We start from the raw sequence: 27,426 nt of genomic DNA on the forward strand, positions 1-27,426 counted from the left end.
CTTATGTGCAATCTCGCGTATTCGACCTTAGCTAATAACGTGATTTCTTTATGCGCGAGACCACTTCTGCGGCTTTAGTTTTAAGTTAGATGATTCAGCCGAATACAGTGCCTTTGAAGCATACTCAGGGAATTGTCAAAGGTATAAGCTCAGATTAAGGCCTTATTTATCTACAGAAAAGAAAATTTTGTTTCTGCCTGGTCAGCAGCGTGCCTTAAGCAAAATTGAACTTTTGGGAAGGAAAATCGCAAAGGCAACATGTCGAAATCGAAACATATCCTGATCGGAGGGCTTACCCTGAATTCTTTAACCCGCTTCGTTTGCCAATAAGATGACGTGTATTGGGGCTGGCTGACTTCACAAACTGTTATCCCTTCAGCAGCTACTTAAGGGCCTGCTCTAACACCAGCCCTGCAGTATGTGCAGCAATATAGCAATATACTCATTCTGCATGACCCAGATTATTCGATCAACCCTGGCAAGAAAGTGAAAGTACCCCCTTTGGATTAAAAGCATTCTACCCATCACACTTTAGAAGCCCGCTAGAGATCGAGCTCTTCTGACGTAGAGCCTGTCGTAAGTCCCTTCGTTCCAGAAAAAATAACACACCACGCTCACAAAGAATTAAAACTAGAAAATCTATATAATTTTACTTCGAATGTCTTTGAAGTGCTACCGGGAGTGTGAGCATCTCATTAGACGGCTATATAACCAGCGCCAAAAAAGGTGTATCTCTCCTTCTAAAATAGCAACACAAGCAGGCATATTGTTGGCATTGTATGCGTGGCAGGTAGCAAAGTGGAATGTCTTTCTAACAGGCGGGAATATAAAACTTGGACACTTGCGAAATGTACGAACTCTCGTTTTGTATAGCGCACCCCACAACTGTTCCAGCATAGACAGCGAAGTTCAATAGTGCAAAAGCATTACTTGGCTTGTCGACGGTTTCGTGTGCGCAAAACACGTCGGCAACAATTTCTCCGTTCTTGGGAGAGATAAGCGAAACAGAATGATCGTGTGAAAGACGACGATGTGAGGATAATGCACGTCAAAATTTAGTCGATGTGGAGTAAATAATTAGAAACGAAAATGTCCCTTAGACGTCAAAATAGTATCGGACGTCGATATAAGCGAGGACGTGAAGCGGTTCTAGACGTCAAAGTTGCAGGAAATAACAACCACGTGGCAGCGGATGTTAAAATGTAGTTGTACACCAAATTTGATTCATCTGGAGAAATTATTGAATTAGAGGCCAAAAGCTCATTTAAGCATCAAAATAGCCCCGGACATGCATATAGTGCGAGGACGGGAATAATAGAGGCAGGCGTCAAAATTGGAAGATGTAAAAAGGAAGCCAAACAGACAAAAGAGAGGAAAAAAGGCAAAGGCAGGCAAACAGCCTGAAGGGAACAAAAGAGAGGCGACGAGTCTGAAGAGGGCATCAATGTTTTCGCATGCTCCCAATTCGGGTCACTGCAATTATCTGTAACACTTTTGCACCTGCTCTCCTAGTGGCCTCCAAACTTACCTTAATTTTTCGTTACTACGAAGTGCACTAAATCTAGCCTACACTTTTTACAGGTAAGCTTTGGAGCACTAAATATTTTCGCAGCAAGCCTTACTATTGTCACAGGTAAGGACGCATAATACAAGGATTTGCGCTGTGTCCACAGATGTACGGCGAACATAGATGTAATTTTATCATCGCGGGTGGTACAGCGCGAAGCAGACGAAAGCACGAAGTAGAAAGATACCTCATACTGCTTTCACCACGCTGCAAAAAGCAGAGATTTTGTGCTTTCGCCTGTTTCGCGCAGTGCCACCCGCAATGAAATTTTACCAACTCGCCCTGCTATCCATCCTTCAGTGTCATTTTATCCCGTTTTTAACCAATACAAAATTAATAAAGTATGCCAAAATGTTGATGAATTATTGTTAACTCGGGAAAGCTCGACGCTTTAGAGCACTGCGCTATTGTTCTAACAGGTTTAACCAGCGTAGGTACGGGAGGCCTTAATTTTCGTAGCTGCGAGTCCAAGTATAGTTCAGTTTCTAGATTTACGCAGAAAATACTCTTGAGACGCTGCATGCTTGACAGGATTCTTGCCTTCGCCAAAAAATAACTTTAGGTATATAATTCAGGGCTTAGTTAAGCATTTAAGGAGATCTTAGCCAACATGGGCCTGGAATCTGCTTCTGAAAAATCGCGCCCTAGCGCAATGATGGGCACATCTTCTACATAGTAAACGGCGTCAGGCTACACTTCCTCTGGACTGGAATTAGCACTCCTCTTGAATAAATGCAGCGTTGGTGAAATAGAGTGAAGAAAAAATTACAAGTTTGCGACCTGAACTGATCACCTGCATAGGGAAACATTTGCAGTGCGTGAAACAAATGGCGCAGCTTTGAGGCTTGCTCCACTGTGCTGAAGTGTCTATACCTATAAGAACTGAACAAATCAATGCGACAAAAATATTCCCGGCCTTTTTTCCTTCTTCTGGAGCTATAGTTACGATTTTAGAAGAGCCTTTTGCATAAATGGTCGGTGAAAGATGTGAGCAGTAATGATTGCGCGATCTTATAACAGCACAGTGCAGCATCTGCAGTTACATGCCACATTTCTGTATCGCTAAGTCAATTCGGAAAAGGATCAACCAAAGCTCCCAGGAAACCTTCTCAGAGTTATTCATGTGCAGAAAAGGGCTCTCTATGAGTCACCAGAACACTCATTGTTGTATGCGTTTGCTAACTGCAACATTAACCTACTGTTTCATGTTTTTACACGACATGTATAAAAGAACACATCCGCTAAGGGACAAATTTTACCCTCTTTCTGGTTGTCGCGCTGTGTTTCTTAGGGAGTATGTGCGGGAGTAATAAATAGTGATTAGTGGTGCGTTCATCTCTGTTTATTGGTCTTGTCTTTAGACTGTTGTTTTGCTTCATATGCTTGCAATTTGGTTTGAAAATTGAGATTAACTCGCCTTATACCTTACCCTACCTTACGAAACGTTTTTTTTTGTTTATTCGAAAACTTTCAGACACGATATTCAAATACATTCAAGTGGAAAATGTAGACTCGCATGTTGTTTTTTCATGACCATTTTTTATATGGAGAGACTGAACTGTTTTTAAGCATATTTGTGTCTTAGGTTGCCCATAAGAAGGAAGTTTTAACATTATATTTATTTCAGTATTCGGTTTCCCTCTTCTCTGGTGCAACATCGTGATTGGACTATGTGGAACTATTTACACGGCGTTGGTGAGTCATCTTGAAAGCTACCGATACCTTTACATGCGTTCTACTTGTTTCGGAAAGTGTTGCCACCTCTGTCGTTCGCGAGATACGAGCCCATAAGCACGTTATAAACACAACTCCCTTAAGCTACATTGAGTTGCATATTTAGGCGCATTCTTTATTATTTATTAAACCTGTTTCCGTCTATTGAGGGTCGTAAGGAAAAACAGTATGAAATGGACGCACTAGAGATGTATAGATTGCAAAGCTAGATTAGTGCAGGGCTGGGCAAGATACTTCAAAATAGTATCTTCGATACGATACTTGATACGATGATACCTTTGAAAATTGTATCTCCGATACAGATACAAGATACAGTACCGAAATCAATTTTTCGATACAGATACTCGATACTGTATCTTCGATACTTCGATACATCACTAAAATATCAAATATAATACGGTTATATTACGACTAACAAAGTTTACATAACTGAAATCACTGTCTAATAATCCCGGTAATATAATTGGGGAACTTAGGAAATGTACGCGTGGTTTCTGTAACCTTTAATGTATTTCTATGGAGCACTTTTCCTGAAAGGACCTATAAATGAATCCGACCCCATGGATCTGTTGAAGCTCCGCTGTCTGCGCAGTTGGCCTTGTTAGAACTTTTATTTGGACTAAAGCCATATACCAGGTGTCTCAGCTAAATGTAACCAAGCTTTTAAAAAACACGGGGTGCCCTAGCCGTCTGAAACCAAATGAGGGTTGTTTAGAGTCGCGTGACCTAGTCCGCAGTATTTTTTTTTATTCTTCAAGGTTGGCTAATTAGTTAAGCTTAATTAACTAACTTTTTATGTATTGACTTCAGGAACAAAGTGTCAATGGAAAAGTTGTAGGAACAAAGTGTCACTGGAAAAGTTGTAGATCGCTTCGATAAACAGCTTACTGAGACATTTGCAGCAAAGTAATATTTACGTAAAGTAGTTTTTTTTACCGCTCTTTAACCATAACCCGCACAATAAGAAAAAGCTTCCTGATGACAACTGCGCCACTTCAACGTCCCACGACGGGCCTTAAAGAATAAAATCCATTTTTTCTGAAGTCCTCTCCTCGATGAGACTTTTTGTGCACATTGGGGCAGAGAAGTCAGCGAGCAGCTGGTCACGTGACTTTATTTTACGGCCAATAAATGAAGCTACGTAAATCGTAACTTGACGGAAACAGCACTACTAGCGGTTTTTCGAGGTGATCTCAAACTTTTGCATTGACACTTTCTTCCTGAAGTTAATAATTAAAAAGGTAGCTAATTGAACTCAACTAATTAATTAACTTTGAAGAGCGAAAAAAATACTCAAGACTAGGCCACGCGACTATGAACAACCCTGAGTTGGTTTCACTGCATGACTAGGACACTTCGCCTTTTTTAAAAGTTTGGTTGCATTTAGCTGGGACACCCGGTATATGTTGAAGTGATCGCTTCCGTAAGCAGCCTAGAGAAAAATCATTTAACCCAAAGTTCCTCATACGAACCAGTCTGTGAGCACTTGGCTATATGAATAATCCTGAAACGTTTTCTGTTTTCGGTTCGATACTACAGAGTACTTACCCGATGGCATGTGCCTTTGATCAAACTAAATGATGCAAGCTCCGTGCGCTTGGGAACCGAACAGTTAGTTTGCCAGTACTGCGATAACAAACTTCTGAAGCTGAAACTGTTCTTGAAAAGCTGGAATTAAAACAACAAGTAAAATGGCTGAACGTTTTTATTAGGCTAAAGGTATTCATTACGCTTACTTGAAGGTCTGAAGTAACAACATTTGCTCGAACCGCCGGTCCGAAAGAGCCTCGCGATGTGGGCGCGCTATAAGGGAGGCAAATGAAAAAAGCCTCTCTACAGGAGCAGACGAGCACGTCGCAGTATTATACTTGACAAAGGCGCCTCCTATCAGTGAATAAGAATGAAGCATAGCCACATCAACTCGAGGATCTTGTAAATAATTGAGAAACTGAAGCTTCACTAACGCCTTCTGAGAGCTACGGCTGGTTATACCGCTTGTCTCTTCAAATGAAAAGAATGCGTCAGCTGACGCATTTGATGCTGCTGGCGCCGATGATCCCACTGTCTCGCGTGCGGAAGAATGCGCGGCTTGTGTTGTGCTGACATAGTCGACAACAGCTTCTTCTGTAAGCTTCTGAGCATGACGGCGGAAGTCTTCCATTTCTGCTGGCAACCACCGCAATTTGAAATAGGGGTGTAGAACAGCAGCAACTGTTGCCTGTTCTGCATACGGTTTCATCTTCAAAAGATGGTCAAACCTGCGGCTGAATCCATTCCTAATTCCGAGAAACGCTGAACCAGAAGTGGTAGCTTGGGAGTTAGCTAAAAAGCAGCGAAGGTGCTGCCGCCCGTCTTGTACTGCCGCCTGAGCAAGCGCTTTTACAAGTTTTTTTTTTTTTTGTATCGAGTATCGTAAAATACACGATACACTAAAAATGTATTTTCGATACCGATACTCCGATACTCTAGTTTTCAGCACGCGATACCTAATACCGATACACAAAATGTATCGAAAGATAGTATCGAAGATACATGTATCTTCGATACTGCCCATGACTGGATTAGTGGAGGCGTACTTCCACAGCTGAGAGTTTTCAATCGTTCGTATCACTCAAGTAGCCTTTCCGTTTGTTCAGTTTAAATATTTACTGTATTGTCACTTCTGTTTAACACGACGAAATAAATTTTCGTCTACAGCGCGACCTCCTTAAACAACTAAAAATTATGCAGAACAGTTGTTATTCGACTTGTCAAAGTGCATAATGTGTTCCGAATTCTGCTGCAAGGCTGGACGTTTCGTTAAAAAGTCAGCAGAATATTTTAGAATGTTCCTTGTTTTACACAAGAAAACGCACTTTCAATGTTCTCGGCTACTATTAGAAAAGTGTCAGAGAATACGATGCCATTCTCAGTGCTGGGGCTATACGGTTAAACTCTCACATGTTTTCGAAGAAAATTGCACCTTATTGTTCATTCCAAGAGTTCTTGTTCTGAGAGGTTCTTGTCTGAGAATCGCCATACCAGTGCAACTACACGAGACCAGGTAATCTACTGCGTTCATACCTGACGTGTACTTTGATACAAATAATTTTTTATTTAAGAAATACCTAGAACGGACATATATAAGAATTCGCGCATGCATGCGGTGCTGTCATCAAACCTCATACTGCATTGAACGGGAGCATGTTTGGAGAATATCTCCAATTCCTGGCATCACATTTACAGCAGGAAAATGCAATTAGAGTCAAACCTAGCTACACAGAACAATAAGAATAAGTAATACTTATTGGGGAGAAAAACTACAGTGAATGTGTGCTACAGTCCAATCAGTGCAAAGACACCTATTTGTGCTGCGAAGAAGACGACAATGAGGCGGCAGTGCCGCGGGTCGGTGCGGATAGAAACTGATGAAAACAACGCTCTGCAATACAAAGCGCGAGAGCATGGTGCAGTTTAACACAAGGCGTGTTCTGCTATAGCCTTAAACGGGTTCTGAGCGGCCACGTTTTGCAATGCCCTTAGCTGAAAAGAGTGCGCCGGCCATTGGACGAGTCCTTGACATTTCTGGACCTTAAATGGGTGACTACAGTATTGTGCTGCCTCGTCTCAAAACCGGTAACGCTGTCTTGAACACCGTGTTTTTGCTTGCAGACCTCACAGGCCGTTCGTACCGAGCTCCTGACTTCCGGGATGCCGTTGCTACCGTTATAGTCTTTCTGGATGTCGTGTGCATAGGGCAATATCCGCGAGTCACGTGTAAATAGTGACGTAAAACACGCCTTTCAAAGAAAAAGCTAGTTGTTTTGGCTGAGCTTCGCGTCAGCGGCGTTAAATTTGTGGTGTTGGATCCCGAAATTAAAAAAGTCAAGTTAACGCTTCCTTGGCTTCTCGCCACAACGAGAACCAGCGGGTAGTGGAAGCTCTGGAGTCGTACGGCTCTGTCCAATGGAACGAGAAAAGTTGTGCTGCCAGGGTATGGAAAGGATGTAAACGAAAAATGGTGAAGTCTCGTTGACTCTGAAGGATAGGGTTTCAACTTCCAGCATCCCCTATGAACTGCCTGTATTGATATCCAGTCATTGATTCTCCTCACGACCGTGAAACCTCCTCTGTCTTCTGTGCAGCACAGTTGGTCATGTACATACGAAGAAGGTGCCATGCGGCCACGATGTACACAGGAAGATGCAGGGACTCATCACAGTGTGGATATTTCGGAGGTCGCCGATGCCTCTGGTGAAATGAGCATTCAAGAACCAGGTGTGGATGGTCCAAAGTTGGTCCCGTCCCCATAGAGAGATCGTAAAATATTGGACTCAAGCGTCCTGAGCCCAAGCCTCCAGATCCTGGCCCGAACGAGTTCGATGCAGTGTGCCCCGCGCTAGCCAATGAGAAGCATTTTGTCACGGAAATTACTCATCAGATGGAACCTCCTCCAGAGAGGGCTGAGGATGCTGCGTTGTCGGACTGCAGTGTTGTGCCTTTGGCAAAATCAGCCGCCATTATCTCCGTTGAAGTGTGAGCTGAAGCAGGGTCTGTGGGCGACGTAGTTCTCCTGACTTCATGGGCGGAAAGCTTGCCCGCACTGGATGCGGCGATTTACAACAGCGCACCGCTAAAGCATCCCGCAGATGAGGAGCCGCGTAACAGTGGAGATAAGGAGATGGCATCTGACGCGTAGGTGACGGTAAGAGTTGTTTCGAAAAAGAGGCCGAGTCTCCCTGGACATTGCCAACTCTCGGGCTGTTTTCCCACGAAGGCAAGCACCAAGAATGGCGGTGGTTTTAGCATTAGAGGTCGATACGCACGGTGTGAGGGGTACCCGAACCAGAGGGGCAAATATCAACTTAAGCACCTCTTGCAGAGATTGAGCTGCAATGTAGCTGCTATCTTCGAAGCCAAATTCTCTTCTGATTAGGAGAGAAAATTTTCTCTGAATCCGTTTTTGGTTTAGTTTATGGGGGCTTAACGTCCCAAAGCAACTCAGACTATGAGAGACACCGTAGTGAGGGCTCCAGGACTTTCGATCACCTGGGGTTCCTAAACGCGCACTTATATCGCGCAGTACGCGGGCCTCTAGAATTTCACCTGCATCGAAATTCCACCGCCGGGGCCGGGATTGAAGCCTCGTCTGTCGAGTCAGCAGCCGAGTTCTATAACCACTGAGCCACCGCGTCGGCTAGATTCATTTTTCCTTGACTACAATACTAACACACCGCACTGCGGCGCTGCTGCGCTGCACTGCAGTGAAAAGATGACCGACTCGATGGGTGCGTGAGGTGTGGTGAAGACCAATTTTACGCTCATCATTCCAAACGTCCCGCATCCGCGCTTGTAAATAAACGCGTTCCCCTCCTCGCAACTTCGTATCACTTCATGGAGGTGGGGTTTTCGCCTCCTGGACCGTCCCCCCATTCGCTGTTGCCGGCGATTGGCAAGGATAGCCTCCGAATTTTTTATTATGGCCACCAGCGACGCCAACAGTCCACCTGCTAGCACATATGAGACGTGTCCTACATCCAGCCGCGACAAGTCCAAAAAGGTCAAGTTGTTGCCCCCTCAGCTCGAGCCCCGCATGTTTTCTGGCGCCGAGGACAGGGTCGTAGAGGAGTGTCTCAAGCATTACCAATGAGTGGGAAAATATAACCGCTGGGACGATTGGATGCAGCTGGTGAACGTTTCTTTTTGTTTTTTGCGGGCACCGCGCTTCTATGATTCGAGAACCATGAAGACATGGCACAGTTTTGTGGATGTGCTCAAGCAGTGCTTCGGTCACACGCTGTCGAAAAGGAAAAAGGCTGAACAAACACTTGCCCAACGAGCGCAGCGATCTATTGAGACTTACTCAACGTATATTGAGGAAGTGCTACAGCTCTACACCACTGTGAACTACTCCATGACTGCCGAGGACAAAGCCGGCCATCTCCTGAAGAGTTTTGCCAAAGACGTGTATCATTTCTTTATCACGAAGGACAACCTCGCCACTTCGTGGGACGTCATTCCCAGTTGCTGGTCGTTTGATGTACTAAAGACTCGCCGTATTTTCCGCAAGTTTGGCTGCCTTTTCAACGTGCCCCTGACCGTCAGCGTGGATTTGCTGGCAGTGACGACCTTGCTTTCTTCGTCCAACGCATCATCCACGTGTAGCTAAGCGAGCAATTTCAAAGCCGCACCGATCATCCCGTCTACCAGGCATCCTCGCTCTAGGCTCCGTTTCCTGAACAGCAAGCCTCTTTGGCAAGACAAGCCTACCCTGGTCCACGTACTCGTACTGACCAAGCTCGTGTCTCTGACCCTCCAACACAGTGATCCCGCCCCGAGGAAAAGCACTGTTCTGCACCTCGCAGCACTTACTATCTGATCCATGTGTAAGTGATACGTCTGTAAGCAAGTCCACGACTCGCAATACAAACTGTTCTTACCCAAGATGCGTCGGTATTTGATTTTTCTCAGCCACCTTTGCTGCCAGTTTCTCGCACTCAACACCAGATTAACATCTGCACCACTCAACCCACCAGACAGAAGCCTTATCGCGTGTCCCCAGGCCGAACGGAAGATGACCAATCCGCAAGTGCAAGATGTGCTACAGAAAAGCGACATCCGGCAGTTGTCAAGTGCGTAGGCTGTTCGTGCTAGAATTGCGCGCAAGAAGGATAACTCCTTGCGGTTTTGTGCAATATACCATCGATTAAATGCTGCCAGGAAGAAACAAATTTACCCGGACCGGCGTACTGATGGTGCCGTGGACTATCTTCAATACGCTCTGTACCTCGCGACGATTCACCTGTGCTCTGGGTATTGGCAGATCCCCGTGCATCCATCGGAGCGGACGAAGACAGCGCTTGTAACCCCCCATGTGCTGTATGAGTTTAGTGCCATGCTTTTTGGTTATGGAATGCCCCCGCTGCTTTCGAGTCATTTATGGACATGATATTTAGTGGGCTTAAGTAGGAGACATGTATGCGTTTCTTCAATGGCGTGATCGTTTACAGAAAGACCTTTCGTGTGCATAACGGAAAAGTGGAAATGGTGCTGGCCTGCGTCGAAATGACCGGTCTTGAACTCCAAGAAATGATACTTTGCTTAACGGCAGACGCTTCTCCTCTTGTTTCTTGTCGTCGAGGACGGTATGAGGCCCAACCTACAGAAGATAGCTGCAGTACAGGAGTTCCTACAACCACGCTCCTTGAAACAACTTAGAAGTTTAATGGGCCTCTGCTGATATTTGAGGTGCTTCATCCACGGCTTCGCCTAACTCGCTAATTCCCTGACTTACCTCCTTCACAAAACCGCCCCGTTTTTGTGGTCGTCTGCATGTGAGTCTGCCTTTCAGCAGGGAAGCTTTTACTCAGTTCTGCACCTGTTTTGCGCAACTTTGACCCTGCGATGCCGACTGAAACCCACATCGGCGCCAGCAGCATGTGCGTCGTCGCAGTGCTTATGCAGCTCCCCAACGGCTCCCAGCACTTGGTCGCTTATGTAAGTAGCACTTTGACGAAATCGGAACGCAACCATACCGTGACAGAAGTCTGGTGTCTCACTGTCGTCCGTGCTAAGCAAGTTTTACCATATCTACATGGACCATAGTTCAAGATTTTTACAGACCATCACTCTTAGTGTTGGCTTGTTGGTCTCCGTGATCCTTCTGGTTGCCTTGCTCACTGGCCTTACGCCTACAAGAATATGGCTTTAGTGTGGCGTATAAGAGCGGTCGTCGCCATGCTAATGCCGACTGTTGGTCCCATTTCTTCCTACTAGACTCAGTGATATGCTAAGAGGATCGCGGTGACTGCTTATATTCTCGCTCTGCGGAGTTTCTCCGCCCCGAGAATTTTCAGCAAGGATAACGCAAGGATCCTAGCCTCCAACTGTTGCTCGATCAAGCCCGTATATCTGCTACTGTCACGCCGTTCGTCTTATTGGAGGGCGTTCAGTTGTCCCCACTAGTATTCTTTTAACGTTGTCCATGCCATGACGATGATATTGCTTCCGGTCACCAAGGGTTTTCTCGTACATTCCACAGAACATGGCATTGTTTTTAGTGGCGTGGAGTTCAGAAGAGAACTCAGCAGCACGTTGCAGGCTGTCTCCAGTGTCAACACTTTAAGCACCGCACTCCCTTGCTTGCCGGCTTCTTGCGACCGGTCAAACTGCCTTACTGCCCTTATGAGAAGATAGGGGCTGGCTTGCTTGGTCCGCTGCCCAAGGCTACCACTAGCAAACACTGGATTGTCTGCGTCGATTACTTGACTGGCCATGTGCAGAAAGCGGTTCTCGTGTCCACTAAAGCAGCAGACGTCTCGTGTTTTTCGCTGTACTCGGTCATCCTTCACCTCAGAGCTCCTCGAGTCTTAATCGGCAACCGTGGGTGCCAGGTCTCTGCCGACGTTGTAGCTGCTACAGCTCTGGAATTGTCATTATTGTCATTGTCCCCATCGTCGGGCTGACCATCGCCTGTCATCCGCAAATGAATAGCCTGACGGAGAGCATCAACCGCACCCTCATGTTGTTCATGTATGCAGCTGCCTATTATAACAACTGGGACACGGTGCTACCGTTTGTCACATACGTTTAGAAGAGCGGAAAACACGTCACTTTCTACTTTAAGCCAGCAACCCACGCACATTTCTGGACACGATTCTTCCCTTTGCTCTACATCCTGATCTGTCTCTTTCGCAGACTCTTTGCCTTGAGGAAGAAGCGTGACGACTAGCCCGCCGCCGAACGAACAGTACACCCGTTCGCACCAAGAGCCGTTACGACAGTGGACACATAGCGGTTTTGTAGGAGCCACATTACTACTTTTGGCACTACACTCCAGTGCGTCGACGTGGCCATTACCAGAAATTATTTTGAAGTACTGCGGCCTTTTCTTTTTCCCGATCGCCTCTGTGAAGTAAATTAAACAGTCGCCTAACTAAGCCCATGTAATCGCCGCTCCCGCAAGGCGTACGTTGTTCACGTAGCCCGTCTCAAACGCTGCCATCACAACGCTGAATAACTCGCTCCAGGACGAGCTTAGACTGGCCCAAGCGAAGTTGCACGCTGCGCGGCTGTGCAGTGGAAAGAAAACGACAGACTCGGTGGGTGGGAGTCTTGCGGTGCAGCCTGCTTGACGCTGTCCGTTCTGTGACGTCCTCGATACCCGCTTGTAAATAAACCCGTTCATGCCCTCGAAACTTCTTATCACTATTACTGTCAGCCACTCGAAAGGTATCTATCTGTAGACGACGTTTGCCTTTCCACAATGACAGATTGGATATTTCCGACATCTCTTATAGCATACATGGTGACGGGAGCCTTCTATGCTGTGACTTTGCTTTTTCAAGTGAATGCGGGTGATTTGTGAGTACGCGCCCATTAAGCGGCAAGAAATACTGTTTTTAAGTCGTTAGATAAGGTTCTCCGCACGGATGAGAAAATGATAATGCTTAGCAATTTTAATTGTGTTTGGAATAATTATGACCGATGATTGCTTGTCACCCAGACTTCGCGCAAGTTTAAGTGGGAAGCTCCCAGACACCCATAGAGCGTGTGGGGGTAGCGGTCTCGGACTCGAAGGAGATGCCCTCGACTCAGCGTGGCAAACTCAGCGGAGACCAGCTACCAAGTGACAAGAGGTTTTTGGGCGTTCGGTGCCCAGCTTTCGCTGGTCGCAAGCCAGAGAATGGGTCGGAGCCAAAGGTTCACAAAACAAAACAAAGTTTATACAGCAAAGAGACGATACAGAGGATTTCACAATCACTAGTACAAACACATACAAAGTGATTAACAAAACAAAGCAACACGTGCAAAGTTAAACTCAAGAGAGAATACAATACTCAAAGGAAATATTACGCCTAAAGTGCACTAAAACAGGAGAGAGAGGTAAACAAGCAAAACACAATTTGTTCACCGGGCACTGCGGCAGTCCGACGACCAGAGTTCCATGACGATGCCGTCCCGCAGACTGGCGACCGTTGCCTCGTTGGTTCGATGCTGGCCGAGTGAAGTTTTCCCGGGAGTCGAACGGGCGCGCTTCGACGAAGCTTAAACGGCGGTTCGGACTAATAGCTGTCAGCGTCCTTCTTTTATAGGCTGGCTTCCACGTCTGTTTGTTCAACGCGCCAGAGTAGGCGCGCACATACACGCAGCATTTGCAGTGCTGTCTCCCTTCCCTCTTCTCACTGGCCGTGCGTCCCCATTGGTCAGAGGTCGGGGGTCGCATCTCGAAGTTTCGAGCGTGTTCTTGAGTGGCGCCGTCGCCGACGGGCGAGGGGGACGTGTCTTAGTGCACGCAAGGCTACGCCCTCCCCCCCCCCCCCCCCCCCCCGTCAGCTGCAGAAGCAACTCGGATGTTCTAGAGGAATCGGCGTGGATGACTCATTCCTTCGGCGCACGCCGTGGCGGTGGAGAGAGGCTCGCGCTCGGCGGGGCCTTTCCCTCTCTCCCGTTGGGCTCGCGCCGGCGAGACGCCCTGCGCGCGGTGGTTTTTTTTGTTTGTTTTTAAAATGCGCCGAATTTTGTGACACTGCCCCTTCCTTTAAGAATATTGTGTAACAATATTCACAAACCACAAAATTCGCGCACACATGCATGCGCTCACAAAGTCAGTGGCGGATGCCAAAATACATACTACAATATCTTCATGCTTTCACATACAAAACTCAATGCAATGTTCATAATCCCCACAAAAACACGCTGCGTTTGGGCCCTGCATTAACACAACATTGCAAACATGGAGAACACAAATACAAGGCATACTTTCGCCGGTACTTCCAAGTTTGGCCTACCCAGCAGGCTCGGAACAGGAATGTTTCGCTCAAGCTTACAGTCGCGCTTTTAGTTCTCTTACGCACGCGACTCTGACCTTTCTTTCTGTCGCGAGCTCTGCTCTTCTTTCGCCTCATGCTGAGGCTTCTCCTCCGAACGCGGTTTTGGCCCCGCTTCCTGCTCGTACTCCTCTCTGGTTCTGCGGCCAGTCTTCGAGCCCTTCTTCTTTTCCTGTGGCCAGCGCGTCTGTTGCGAGCAAATTTAACGCCAGTTCGCTTATGACGGCTCCGCTCCTCGTGTTCTCCTCGGCGCGCGGTCTTCTGTTTTCTTTTGCGCCTCCACACTGAGTCCTTACTGGACGCTGGGCTTGTTCGTCTCAGCTTCTTTTTGACTTTGCTGCGATGCTCGTGCAGCTCACTTGCCTTCGGCTCGGCTGTCTTCAGCTTGGTTCGGTTTCGTCCCATTCGGCTCCTGAATTTCCTCCGGTGTTTCTGCTGTTTGATTCCACCTGCATCGGCGGTGCTCGATTCGCTACTCTTTCTTTTTACTTTCTTCCAAATTTTCCTTTGGGTCAAGCCCGGTTCACTGACAGTGGCGTCATACGAGTTGTTCTCTCGTGATGAAGCCACTCGTTCAGCTTTGTCTTGTTCTTCGAGCACTGAGCTTTCTTCTTCCAAGTCCTTTTTCTTTTTCTTCTTTCTGCCTACTCTTCGAGCGCAATGCTCAGAGCTCGGCTCAGGAGTCATTGGAGAATTATTCTCCTCACTGCTCAGTTCTCCTTCCTTAATTCTTTCCGTCAGTGGGTCACTTAGTGTGCAGCCGTAAAAAGGCTTTCCTTCTGCTGCACCCACTCCTTCCTCATAGGCGAAAATTTCCTCGCGCTTTTCATAGGCACAAATTTTCCCGCCTTTCTCATAGGCAAAGGTTTCCTCGCTGCTAGAGGGTTCTCTAGGAGCGGTTTCCGCGTTTTCTCTGAGTGACCTCTCTTCAGCTATTACTCCGTTAGAGCCTTCGTTCTCTACGACATTTGACCGCTCTTCCTCACGGTCCCTACTGCCACCCTCAGGAGTGCAGCTCAGTGATTTGTCGCTAGACCTCGAACTTCTTTCGTCGTCTTCAGGCGACTTCTTTAAGGTGCACTCTGAATGAAGCGTCAGGTTGGCCTTCTCCTCAGTGCCTACTGCATCAGCGGTAGCTACACTTTCCATTTCCTGAGGAAGCGACACTCCGGTCTGTTCTTCACTCTCAGTGGTTTCAGTTGCAGGAACAGGCTGTTCCACAACCTCATTCTCACTAGTGGAGCTAGTTGCAACCTCTTGCGTGGTTGTCAACAAATCAGACTCGTTAGTCTTCCACTCGGCCTCTCCGAGGTTAAGCTCCACTGGATCTCTGACGTTCCTCGAACGCCGAATTTCGGCAAGCTTCTGCTGAATGATTGCCATCTCTCTTTCAAAAGCCCTTTCGGCCTCTTCCTCTCTCTTTTTACGTTCTCTCTGCTCTTCTTCTCGTTCCTTTTGCCTCTTTTTCTCAGCGGCTTCTCTAGCGCGCTGTCTTTCTTCTTGTTGTTTCTGCCATTCTCTCTCTCGTTCCAAAGAGAGCTTCTCCGCCGCTTCTTGTCTCTTCTGCCATTCTCTCTCTTTCTCTTCCTCTCTCCTTTGCCATTCTCTTTCTCTTTCTCTCTCTTCTCGAGCTCTGTCTCTTTCCTGGTCCACCCATTCTCGCAGTTCGGCTCCGGTCATCCCCATCTGGAGACCGGCCTCTACTAGCTCCTTTAGCTCTTTGAAGCTCATGTTTGGAGACCGAACTCTACATTCAAGGCAATGAATACCTCTCCACGGTGAACCTCACCAACCGCTTCGGAGCGGCACCTCACAATATCGCTTGCTGCTACCACTCGCTTACGATTCGTAAACTCCTTCTGACTCTTTCTCCGTTCTCTGTGCTTGCAAACACCAAACGTCCTGTCGCGGACGCCAGAATATATTGTCACCCAGACTTCGCGCACGTTTAAGTGGGAAGCTCCTAGACACCCTTAGAGCGTGTGGGGGTAGCGGTCTCGGACTCGAAGGAGATGCCCTCGACTCAGCGTGGCAAACTCAGCGGAGACCAGCTACCAAGTGACAAGAGGTTTTTGGGCGTTCGGTGCCCAGCTTTCGCTGGTCGCAAGCCAGAGAATGGGTCGGAGCCAAAGGTTCACAAAACAAAACAAAGTTTATACAGCAATGAGACGATACAGAGGATTTCACAATCACTAGTACAAACACATACAAAGTGATTAACAAAACAAAGCAACACGTGCAAAGTTAAACTCAAGAGAGAATACAATACTCAAAGGAAATATTACACCTAAAGTGCACTAAAACAGGAGAGAGAGGTAAACAAGCAAAACACAATTTGTTCACCGGGCACTGCGGCAGTCCGACGACCAGAGTTCCATGACGATGCCGTCCCGCAGACTGGCGACCGTTGCCTCGTTGGTTCGATGCTGGCCGAGTGAAGTTTTCCCGGGAGTCGAACGGGCGCGCTTCGACGAAGCTTAAACGGCGGTTCGGACTAATAGCTGTCAGCGTCCTTCTATTATAGGCTGGCTTCCACGTCTGTTTGTTCAACGCGCCAGAGTAGGCGCGCACATACACGCAGCATTTGCAGTGCTGTCTCCCTTCCCTCTTCTCACTGGCCGTGCGTCCCCATTGGTCAGAGGTCGGGGGTCGCATCTCGAAGTTTCGAGCGTGTTCTTGAGTGGCGCCGTCGCCGACGGGCGAGGGGGACGTGTCTTAGTGCACGCAAGGCTACGCCCTCCCCCCCCCCCCCCGTCAGCTGCAGAAGCAACTCGGATGTTCTAGAGGAATCGGCGTGGATGACTCATTCCTTCGGCGCACGCCGTGGCGGTGGAGAGAGAGGCACGCGCTCGGCGGGGGCTTTCCCTCTCTCCCGTTGGGTTCGCGCCGGCGAGACGCCGTGCGCGCGGCGGTTTTTTTTGTTTGTTGTTAAAATGCGCCGAATTTTGTGACATTGCTACATGTGCGTAATAACTGTAGCACTACCATTTCAACTATTTTGCTTTGTGAACAAAAGCTTTTGGACTTTAGGCTACAGTAAGGCGATCGCGTTCATTTCACGCATTTCTAATTTTCCTGAAACGCTCGGTCTGACACGATCTACGTTCCTGTGGCACTATTATGCGATATGCATGGTTATTGATTACGGCCAATTTTTGTAATGATCATTGCATGGTGTCGGCTCATATAGGAAGGTACAGCAGCCGTATTCTCCAGACGTAGTGGGAGTTCTAGAAGCCGATTATCACCTGGAAGCTGCTGTAACTTTTGTTTAAAAATATATGATCCCGTGGTGATCTTTCGGTCTTTCAGAAGTGGGATCTATACAAGCAATAGGCTGAAGATATGGCATCGAAGCGTCAGCACAAATCGCATTTTTGAAGTCTCATCCCATTCGGGAGCTTGTACGCGCGTGAGACGACCTGCACCAGCTATAAAGAATTAGTCTGGGGGCGTATGTCAATGACATAAAAAATAATTAAGAGCAGTTGCGAAAGGTTACCGCGAAAAAATATCGAGAAGGGCGGGGGGGAGGGGGCACAGCGCTTGTGCGGCCAGCCAGAGACGATCGATTATTGCTTTGGGTGTTGACATGACACAGTGCTTTGCGGGCACATACTTCAGCGACAATGACTACCATGGGGAGTGAGCTGGGGAAGTTCTTCAGTATATGTTGTGCGTGACAAGTGAAGAGTCCGTATGCATGCATGCGGCAGGCGGCCTGTGAGTCGGTGACGACTTTCATTCTGTTTGCGTCATCACATGGGCGTGATGCAGCTTGTAGTATGACGGAAGTGATGGCTCCCTCTTCCGCTGAGGAAGACGAGGTGATATATCGGTTAGTGCGTAAAAAAAGCGCCAAGGATATGCCTCTGCTTTCTTCATAAAAAAGGCATGGACCTTGTCTATATTGGAAATGTGTATCGCAACTTCTGCAGTAAACTAAATCTCAGTGTCTATATTCTTCTGCGTTACAATATGGTGGTAATATTACTGGCTTAATGAATCCCCGAAAAAAAACAGTACAAACTTTAATACTGTCGACGAATTGTTGAGCCGTTAGAAGGAAACCTACTCAACATATAGTACCAAAATACGAATTTCTTGGACATCATGACACATGAACCAAACCGAGTCACTAAGTTCCCGAAGAATTCCAGACAGTCTTTTCTTTTGTCCGTAGAGCTTGTGAAGGATGCGTTATGTCTTTCTGGGCCTTTTGTAAACATTACTGACCGCAAGTGAGATATGGTCCATGCGCTAGCGATCAACTGACCGCATTTCAGGTCAAACAGACTTGACCATGGATGGAAGATTAGAGAAATTAAATGCAAAACTAACACTTATCAAAACGCATTTTTCCCATCTACCATTCATGACTGGAATCGCCTGCCCCATGAAATGGTTGAGTGCCGTTCAGAGTCTATGTTCCGCGCGTTGCTGTCGGATGTATGAGTGCGCAGTTGACTTTCTTTTTTTTTTTCGTCATGTCTTTTTGTTGTTTCATATTTCATTCATTTTGTACTTGCTGTGTCATGCCTTGTTGTATTGCTTTTTTTTTTCTTCCTCTTTTTTTTCCGGCCTAATCTCCTGTTATGTATCCTCATCCCCCCTGCAATAATGCCTTCGGGCGCTGCAGGTATTTCCAATAAATAAATAAATAAATGCACTGCACTCTCCTTTCCTCACTGATGCTGCGAAACAGGGCGGACTGAGGGCTGTTGTATGGACGGACTGTATGCAGCTGCTATTCATTATCCTGGGGCCTGCAACCGTCGTTGGGAAAATTTTCGTCGACCTGAACAGTTCTGGCCGTACAGCGCGAGTTATTAAAGACTTCAACTTCCGTTCATACATTCTCAAGTAAGACACCCATCCAACTTTGTTCTGCTTGATGGCTTGCTATGTTTAAACAAAAAGTTTATTTTTTCTTTCATGGAGGAGGAGCGGCCAGAGTAGTTAAAGGAAATCTGGTTGATTTCGCAAATCAAATAAGATAGCTCTTAGTCATCATCATGAATAGAAAAAAATGCTTACGGTCACTCAGCAGCCATACCTACATATAGGTACTAAATTGTGTGCTGTCAGCTCCAGCACTCCAACCAGTCAGCACTACACATCCCCCCTTTTCAGTTGTGAAGTGGTGTAAAGCGCCATCATTTGATGCAACTTTCCCGCAGCATGCATATTGTTGTGTACGCGTGAAACAATGTACATGAGTTGTTGCCACGTACTGTATGCGCATGGGCACCGTTCAGCTATCGCTCATTTAATAGCCTGTGCTGACTTTAAAATGCCGTCTGTACCGGCCCTTTGCAATCATTAATGTAACCTGCTTGCGATCTGCCAAGTAGTAGGAACAAACGTTCCTAGTTGTTTAATCTACACCGCCTAGTTCCTGAATGGCAAAAATAACGCATACAGGAACAAAAACGGGAACGTGATCAGTAATGCTACGTAGTCCTTTATTGAAGAAATAAGCCTCGCAACACAGGGTGAGGTAAAAAGAACAAAATGTGCCATGGCAGTTTTCACAATTGCTTGGCGTCGTGCTGATTTTTATGCATACAGCGACAGAAACTGAGCATATGTCCCTATAAATGTGGAATACAGGGATATCACACTCGCAATAGCATTTCAAGATGCTAAAAATGGGTCGCGTATTGAGTATGACAGTTACACATTTTGCAATATATTCATCATCATCATCATAATCAGCCTGACTACACCCACTGCAGGGCAAAGGCCTCTCCCATGTTTCTCCAATCAACCCTGTCCTTTGCGAGTTGCCGCCACTGTATCCCCGGAAACTTCTTGATCTCATCCGCCCACCTAACTTTCTGCCGCCCCCTGCTACGCTTGCTTTCTCTTGGAATCCACTCCGTTACCCTTAAGGACCAGCGGTTATCTTGCCTTCGCATTACATGCCCTGCCCAAGCCCATTTCTTCCTCTTGATTTCAACTAAGATGTCATTAACCCGCGTTTGTTCCCTCACCCACTCCGCCCGCTTTCGATCTCTTAACGTTACACCTATCATTTTCCTTTCCATAGATCGCTGCGTTGTTCTTAACTTAAGCTGAACCCTCTTTGTTAGCCTCCACGTTTCTGCCCCATAGGTCAGTACCGGTAGGATACAGCTGTTGTATAGTTTCCTCTTCAGGGATATTGGTAAGCTACCATTCATGATCTGAGAGAACCTGCCATATGCGCTCCACCCCATTCTTATTCTTCTAGTTATTTCCCTCTCATGAGCCGGATCTGCGGTCACTACCTGCCCTAAGTAGACATATTCTCTTACTACTTCCAGCACCTCGCTACCAATGGCCAACTGCTGTTCCCTTGCTAGGCTGTTGTACATTACTTTGGTTTTCTGCATGTTAATTCTTAGCCCCACCGTTCTGCTCTGCCTGTCTAACTGATTGATCATGCTTTGCAGTTCTTGTCCTGAGTGGCTTAGCAAGGCAATGTCATCAGCGAATCGCAAATTACTCAGGTATTCTCCATTAACTCTTATCCCCAACTGTTTCCATTCCAGACCCCGGAACACCTCCTGTAAGCAGGCAGTGAAGAGCATTTTCGAGATCATGTCTCCCTGCCTGACACCTTTCCGTATTGGAATTTTATTGCTGACTTTATGGAGAACTATAGTAGCTGTGCAATCGTTATAAATATCTTACAATTTTTTCACATAGCACTCTTCTACACCCTGATTCCGCAATGCCTGCATGACAGCTGAGGTTTCCACTGAGTCAAATGCTTTCTCGTAATCAATGAAGGCTATATATAGGGGTTGGTTATATTCTGCGCATTTCTCTATCACCTGATTGATAGTGTGAATGTGATCTATTGTCGAGTATCTTTTACGAAAGCCTGCCTGATCATTTGGTTGACTAAAGTCCAAGGTTGTCCTGACTCTATTAGCGATTACCTTAGTAAATACCTTGTAGGCAACGGACAATAAGCTGATTGGTCTGTAATTCTTCAAGTCCTTGACGTCTCCTTTCTTATGAATTAAGATAATGTTAGCGTTCTTCCAAGCTTCTGGTACTCTCGAGGTCACAAGGCATTGCGTATATAGGGTGGCTAGTTTTTGCAGCACAATCTCTCCTTCGTCCTTCAACAAATCTGCTGTTACCTGATCCTCACCAGCTGCTTTCCCTCTTTGCATTGCTCCTAAGGCTTTCTTTACTTCCTCCTTCATTACTGGCAGGATGTCCCATTGCTGTGCTCGACTGCCTCCCTCAGTAACGGGATGATTAGATTCGCTACTGTATACATTTTTGTAGAACTCTTCGGCTAATTCAACTACCTTATCCACATTGCTGATGACATTGCCCTGTTTGTCTTTTAGCGCATACATCTGGTTTTTACCTATGCCCAGTTTTCTCCTCACTGATTTTAGGCTACCTCCGTTCCTTAGAGCATGCTCGATTTTCTCCATGTTAAACTTTCTTATGTCGGCTACCTTGCGCTTATTTATTAACTTCGATAGCTCTGCTAGTTCTATCCTGTCTGTGGAGTTAGACGTCCTCACGCTTTGACGTTTCTTAATCAGATCTTTAGTCTCCTGAGATTGCTTGTTGGTATCCTGTCGAACAATCCTACCACCTACTTCTGTGGCGCACTCTGTAACGATAGCTGTAAGATTACCATTCATTCTTTCAACACTACGGTCGTGTTCTTCAGTTAAAGCGGAAAATCTGTTTTGTAGCGACATTCTGAATTCCTCTACCTTCCCTCTTAATACTAATTCATTAATAGCCTTTCTCTTCACCAGTTTCCTCCCTTCCCTCTTCAAATCTAAGCTAACACGAGACGTTACCATTCTGTGGTCGCTACAACGGACCTTACCGAGGACCTCCACATCCTCTACGATGCCAGGGTGTGCACACAGTATGAAGTCTATTTCATTTTTAGTCTCACCATTCGGGCTCTTCCACGTCCACTTCCTGTTTGCTCGTTTGCGGAAGAAGGTATTCATAATCCGTAAATTATTTCTCTCTGCGAACTCTACTAATAACTATCCCCTACTGTTCCTAGAACCTATGCCATAGTCACCTACCGCCTTGTCTCCAGCCTGCTTTTTACCTACCTTTGCATTAAAGTCCCCCATCAGTACAGTGTACTGTGATTTTACTTTGGTCATTGCCGATTCCACATCCTCATAGAAGCTTTCAACTATCTGGTCATCATGGCTTGATGTAGGCGCGTAGGCCTGCACCACCTTCAGTTTGTACATCTTATTAAGCCGAATTAGGATAGCTGCCACTCTCTCGTTAATACTGTAAAACTCCTCGATGTTGCCAGCTATATCCTGATTAATGAGGAATCCCACACCTAGTTCTCGCCTATCTGCTAATCCACGATAGCACAGTACATGCCCGCCCTTTAGTACTGTATACGCCTCATCTGTCCTCCTAACCTCACTAAGCCCTATGACATCCCATTTAATACCGGCTAATTCCTCCAATAGCACTGCTAAGCTAGCCTCACTTGATAAGGTTCTTGCGTTAAACGTTGCCAGGTTCAGTTTCCAATGGCGGCCTGTCCGGAGCCAGAACTTCTTAGCACCCTCCGCTGCGTCACAGATCTGACCGCCGCCTTGGTCAGTTGCTCCGCAGCTGCTGAGGACTGAGGGCCGAGGGTTAATTCGTTTGTTCATAGAAGGTTATGGCCATGTACTACACCAGGGTGGCCAAATCCTGTTCTGGTGCGGAAGTGCGTTGTCGGTTCTGTTCACCGAAATCAGGCCGCACTCCAAGCCTGGGTATGCAATTCCATCGACACGCGGAGTTTTTTTTTTAATCCGGTGGAGAATTGCGTGGCACCGGGATTCGAACCCCGGTCCTGTTGCACGCGAGGCGGATGCTCTACCTCTACGCCATCGCTGCACCACAATATATTCATACGACACTACAGATCTTCCCGCAGTATGTGCATGCGAAAAGTGCACATGGGAGAATATTTTCCTGGCGCTCTCAAATGGTACTGTACATCGCCTACGTAGGTTACGAGTGAGGGCTCCTCAATTATCTGTGACGAACCTCCTACAGCCCAATGCAAGAGGCGACGCGAAGAACAGAGAGCAAAGGAAAACGTAGAACGTCTGAGCAACTGCTTGGGACGAGTGATTTAGCGAACACCTTATATTATGACAGACTTCCTATCACTTTGCGAGAACTGTACGCCTGCTGTTGATAGCTTCAAGCGTGGCCCGCATGGAGCGGTTTTCGACGGCACCGGAGCATTTTTTTGCCGCCGGGTAGGACGTTTTTGTTAAATCGTCGGGTTCTGGCGGAACAGAAAAAACGCCGTCGACGCGCCGACGCCGGGAGAGGGCATCGACAGAGGACCAATGAGAGCCGGAGCGGGCGTCACATGATTCTGGACGGAGACACGCCGGCCGAAAGAGACGCGCTCGCGAGCTTGAGCTTGCGATGGCACTGTAGCTTGATCCACAAAACTGCGTCGCGCTTCCCGAAAAGACGGGTGTTTGGCGCTCCGAGTGTACCGAGGCTTGGGTTTCGGGCTTCTCGGCCGAGCGGCGTGTTGTCTTTCGGAGGAGTCGCTTTCAGCGGCCGTGCTGTACAGTCCCTCAGGGGCACGCGTAAACGGTAGCGCCATCTAGTGAGAAGACGCCAAAGCACATCAACCCTGTGTTGAAGAAATTTTCATCCGTAATTACTCATAACTAGGGTGCGTGCATTGCGAACCTTTTTGTTCCAAGAAGAAAAACTGCAAATAGTTGAAAATGTAACAACTGACTAAAAGCTAGACAACTGCTTCGCCAGATGTCGTTCTTGCGAGGTAAACACACTGCATTTAGCTAAGCCTAATCTTGGAAATCACCACATTATCTGAAGAGCGGGGGCTAGTTATCGCTTATGCCTCTACGCGTAGGCTAGAGTGTGCTGAATAAAAGCGAACCGCTACCATTTGAGCGAGCTATTGCGTCGAAGAATCCAGCGGTGACATGTATTTATTCTGAAGCGGGCGAGCAGGGCGCCGCCATCTTGTCAACGCATTCCGTAACGTGCCCGTAGCACGCGCCGCTCCGCTCCTGACCATGCGGGAGTGAATTCGTCGACGCCGGCTCGGGCGTCAGGCGCGCGACGCGATTTCGCGGGCAAAAAGCGCTCCATGCGGGCCACGCTTAACACAGATTCAACAGGCAGTAGGAACGCCGACGGTACGGGCATTTTCAATGGGGCAGCTAACTCTCATGCTTCCTTCTACCGAATCCTTGCTGCGTTCATTTGGCGACCATTTTTGTTTCTGCCGTAGCGCGCGCAGCATTGCTCCTGTAGACTTCGTAGTCTGCCCGCTCTCGCGCTTCCATCGGTTGCGTCATCGCCAGCATCACCAGCTGCCAAGGTCGCCCTACATTCTAATAAACGCACAAATGTTCTCGAGCGTCCCCCAACCGCCATCTGCCATCCTCAGTTTGTCGTAGGAGTCACCGTAGTTCTTACCGTTGCCACTCCTAAACATGTGTTTCATTCATAAAGACAAAAGAAACTTGTTTGCTTTCATTGCTGGATATTTATATTCGTCGAGAGTAAAAGCTATACATTTAGATTGACATTTTACTCTTGTACATTTGCGCGAGGACTTCGTAGCTATTACAGGTGGCAAATATCTGTGCTTTGGTAGTATACATATAAAAATAAACGTTTTCTTCTGTTCTCTTTAGTACCCAGTTTAATCTCACTCACGACGAGAATGTATGGGTCGCTCTGTCGTCGATGGCGGTTGCTTTCTACCGTGTCAGCATGGACCAAGTGGTCGTGCAGCGGGGTTTGGCATCTAGAACACTCGCCAACGCACAAAGGTAAGAACAGTTACTGATTTATTTTTACGAAAAAGGTAAAAATTTAATTTTCTTTGAAAAATGAGACATACGAAAAATGCATTAAAACTGAAATCCAGCTCCAAAGGACTTCTTTAACGGTTTAGGCTGCTTAATAGATAAAAAAAAACTTGGCGCAAGATCATAGCATTGGTAGGTAAAAGAAAAACGCCATAAAATGATTTAAAATTGCAGTAACAACAGAAATTTTGATGATGGTTCGACGCGCTTAACTCTTTGCAGAACAAGAGACGAAACAGTAGTTCTGTAGAACGTTATGCGCGTTGGACCGGCATGAACAACCTGCTAGGCCCACTTCTCGCCATTGAAACGTTTACCATCATTAACAACTGAAGAGGTGACACATACCTGCAGTTGGTGTTTTAAGAAAGCAAGTTGGCTCGAATGAAGCTTCTTGTTAGCTTCCAAGACATGTATTTGGGAAAACTGATTCCGTATGTTGCGACTTTGGGATGAATTAGTTTAGGTTTCAAGGATATTAACGCCCAGAGCAACTCAGGCTATGAGGAACGCCGTAGTGCAGGGCTCCGGAATCTCGACCACCTAAGGTGAATATCGGCGAGAAGCGGAAATGTTGCCGAGAGTTCTAACCTAGAGAGTTATTCGCAAAGGTAAGCTCAGGAGACGCCCATGCATTCGTGCGTAGTGGCACTTTTCCGTCCTTCAGCACACGACTGGCGGTCTCAGCTAACCTCCATCCAGATGCACACGGGATGTTTACAATGTGTTTAGTGAGCTCAGCCATGGTCAACCATCAGAAGTTTGATGGTTACATAAAGAATGAAGATTGCCTGGAGATGATCTATCAAACATTTAGGGGAAATGTGGCTAACAGTGGTTGGGAACTTCGGTAACGTTAAAACTTTGTTGCCAGTTTTCATATAGAGTAAAAAACAGAGCATTTATTGATGATAATTAGAGCGCAAAGCGCCAAATACAACCTCCAGCTAAGATAAGGTACATGGTCATTGTGATAAAGCATATTAGCTGACCATTCGTCTTGAGAGCAATGTTATGAATAAGTAATTTTTTTGCGCATGTCGCAGAACATGTCTTTTTGAAACATGCAAATACCATCTTAGGCGGTAAAGCTTTCGACGGCGTTGAAGGACGGCAACTTTGCCGGAGCGCCTAGAAGAAAACGGAAGCTGACTATTAGTGTGCAATATATTAGTATCATTTCTCGCACTACTAGTTCAAAAAAAATCTGAAACGTGAAAAGGTGCACATACCTGAAAATTTCATCGGCCGCCACCCAAACGTGGTGGCGCCAGCATAGACGGCGCCTGTTATAGTGGCACCGGAATTTTTTTTTTGTCGAAGAATGGATAGATGATGCAACATTACGTTCTGACGGAGCCCACGTTATTTGTGGAATCTCCTAATACAAATTATCAGGTTTTTCTTTTGGCACTGTAACCTATCCCTAGGTTCAAGACATAGATCGTTCTTTGCAGCACATAGACCTAAGACACTTTGAGTGTGCTGCCGCTGACAATAATGCGGAAGAAGCGACCATAATGTGGAAGGAGACAGGCTAGCATTGAGGAAAGTGCGTCAGAAGCAAAGCCTCGTTCGAAGTGGTGGCCATGTTTTCAGATTTGGTAAAACACCAATGCGGCTGATTCGAACTACGATAACAAAGTTCTCCTAACTTCCACAACAGTTCAATCCACTGCCATCGGTCAGATGCCATGTGGGTTCGATAAGCTGAAGCAGAAGTGCGTCGAAATGCTTGGACGTCTAAGACACGACGGGGTACCGTGATCTTTCTCCAGTAGCTGCAGTGGAAATGACAGTGACAACCTGAACTATCACCTATGGGGTTCTGCCTGATTACTGTCAGCCACATGAGCGGATGTACTCGCTAGAGGCCCGGCAAGCTGAAGCAGAAGGTGCCGGCGCTCGTCAAACACACTTTTCATTGCCGTAAATAGCTTATAAGCACCGTCAGGTCGTTTTAACGCCTCCTGTCCGCTCGTCTCGAGTTATGAGCAAACCAATGACACAAAGTCAATAGAGCAGTACACTTAATAAAGAAGAACGGGGCACGCAACAGAGCCGCGTAGAAACATTAACTGGTTTCACAGCTTGCGTGCCTCTTTCAGTGACGCAATTACCCACTTGAAAACATGATTTTAGACAGCCACCTTGCCCCTTCAGCAGTGCTGATATCATTTGAGCATGCTTTAAAAAAAAAGAGGTCTAGTGTTCTCGCATCAGGTTACACATCTCGCCCTACGAGTGGTTCATGGACACAGTGAGGTGGATGTCGCAGAGCCAGGGAGTTGATCAGAGCTTTTGCCCTTATCAGTATTCTATGTTCACTCCCTTACTGTGCGCTTATTAAAACACAGAAGCACCATATACAGTCCGTCTCTCAGAAACTCTACAAAGCAGCTCTACAGCTCTTTGGGCACGCATCTACGCGAACTCATCTATGCTA

At 46.8% G+C, this 27,426-nt stretch overlaps 1 protein-coding gene across 1 annotated transcript in view; it reads left to right on the forward strand.

Moving 5' to 3' along the window:
- Positions 1–27,426, forward strand: part of LOC149325293 (sodium-coupled monocarboxylate transporter 1-like) — a 106,144-nt gene that overhangs the window by 36,535 nt on the left and 42,183 nt on the right. The window contains exons 3-6 of the mRNA XM_089564226.1: positions 1,582–1,633; positions 3,195–3,262; positions 18,815–18,972; positions 24,804–24,941. Coding sequence (XP_089420352.1) covers positions 1,582–1,633; positions 3,195–3,262; positions 18,815–18,972; positions 24,804–24,941 — 416 coding nt within the window. The remainder of the gene's footprint in view (positions 1–1,581; positions 1,634–3,194; positions 3,263–18,814; positions 18,973–24,803; positions 24,942–27,426) is intronic.

The sequence above is a fragment of the Amblyomma mixtum genome, chromosome 10, assembly GCF_055824585.1.
Source record: "Amblyomma mixtum isolate Tamu chromosome 10, ASM5582458v1, whole genome shotgun sequence".
NCBI classification, from domain to species: domain Eukaryota; kingdom Metazoa; phylum Arthropoda; class Arachnida; order Ixodida; family Ixodidae; genus Amblyomma; species Amblyomma mixtum.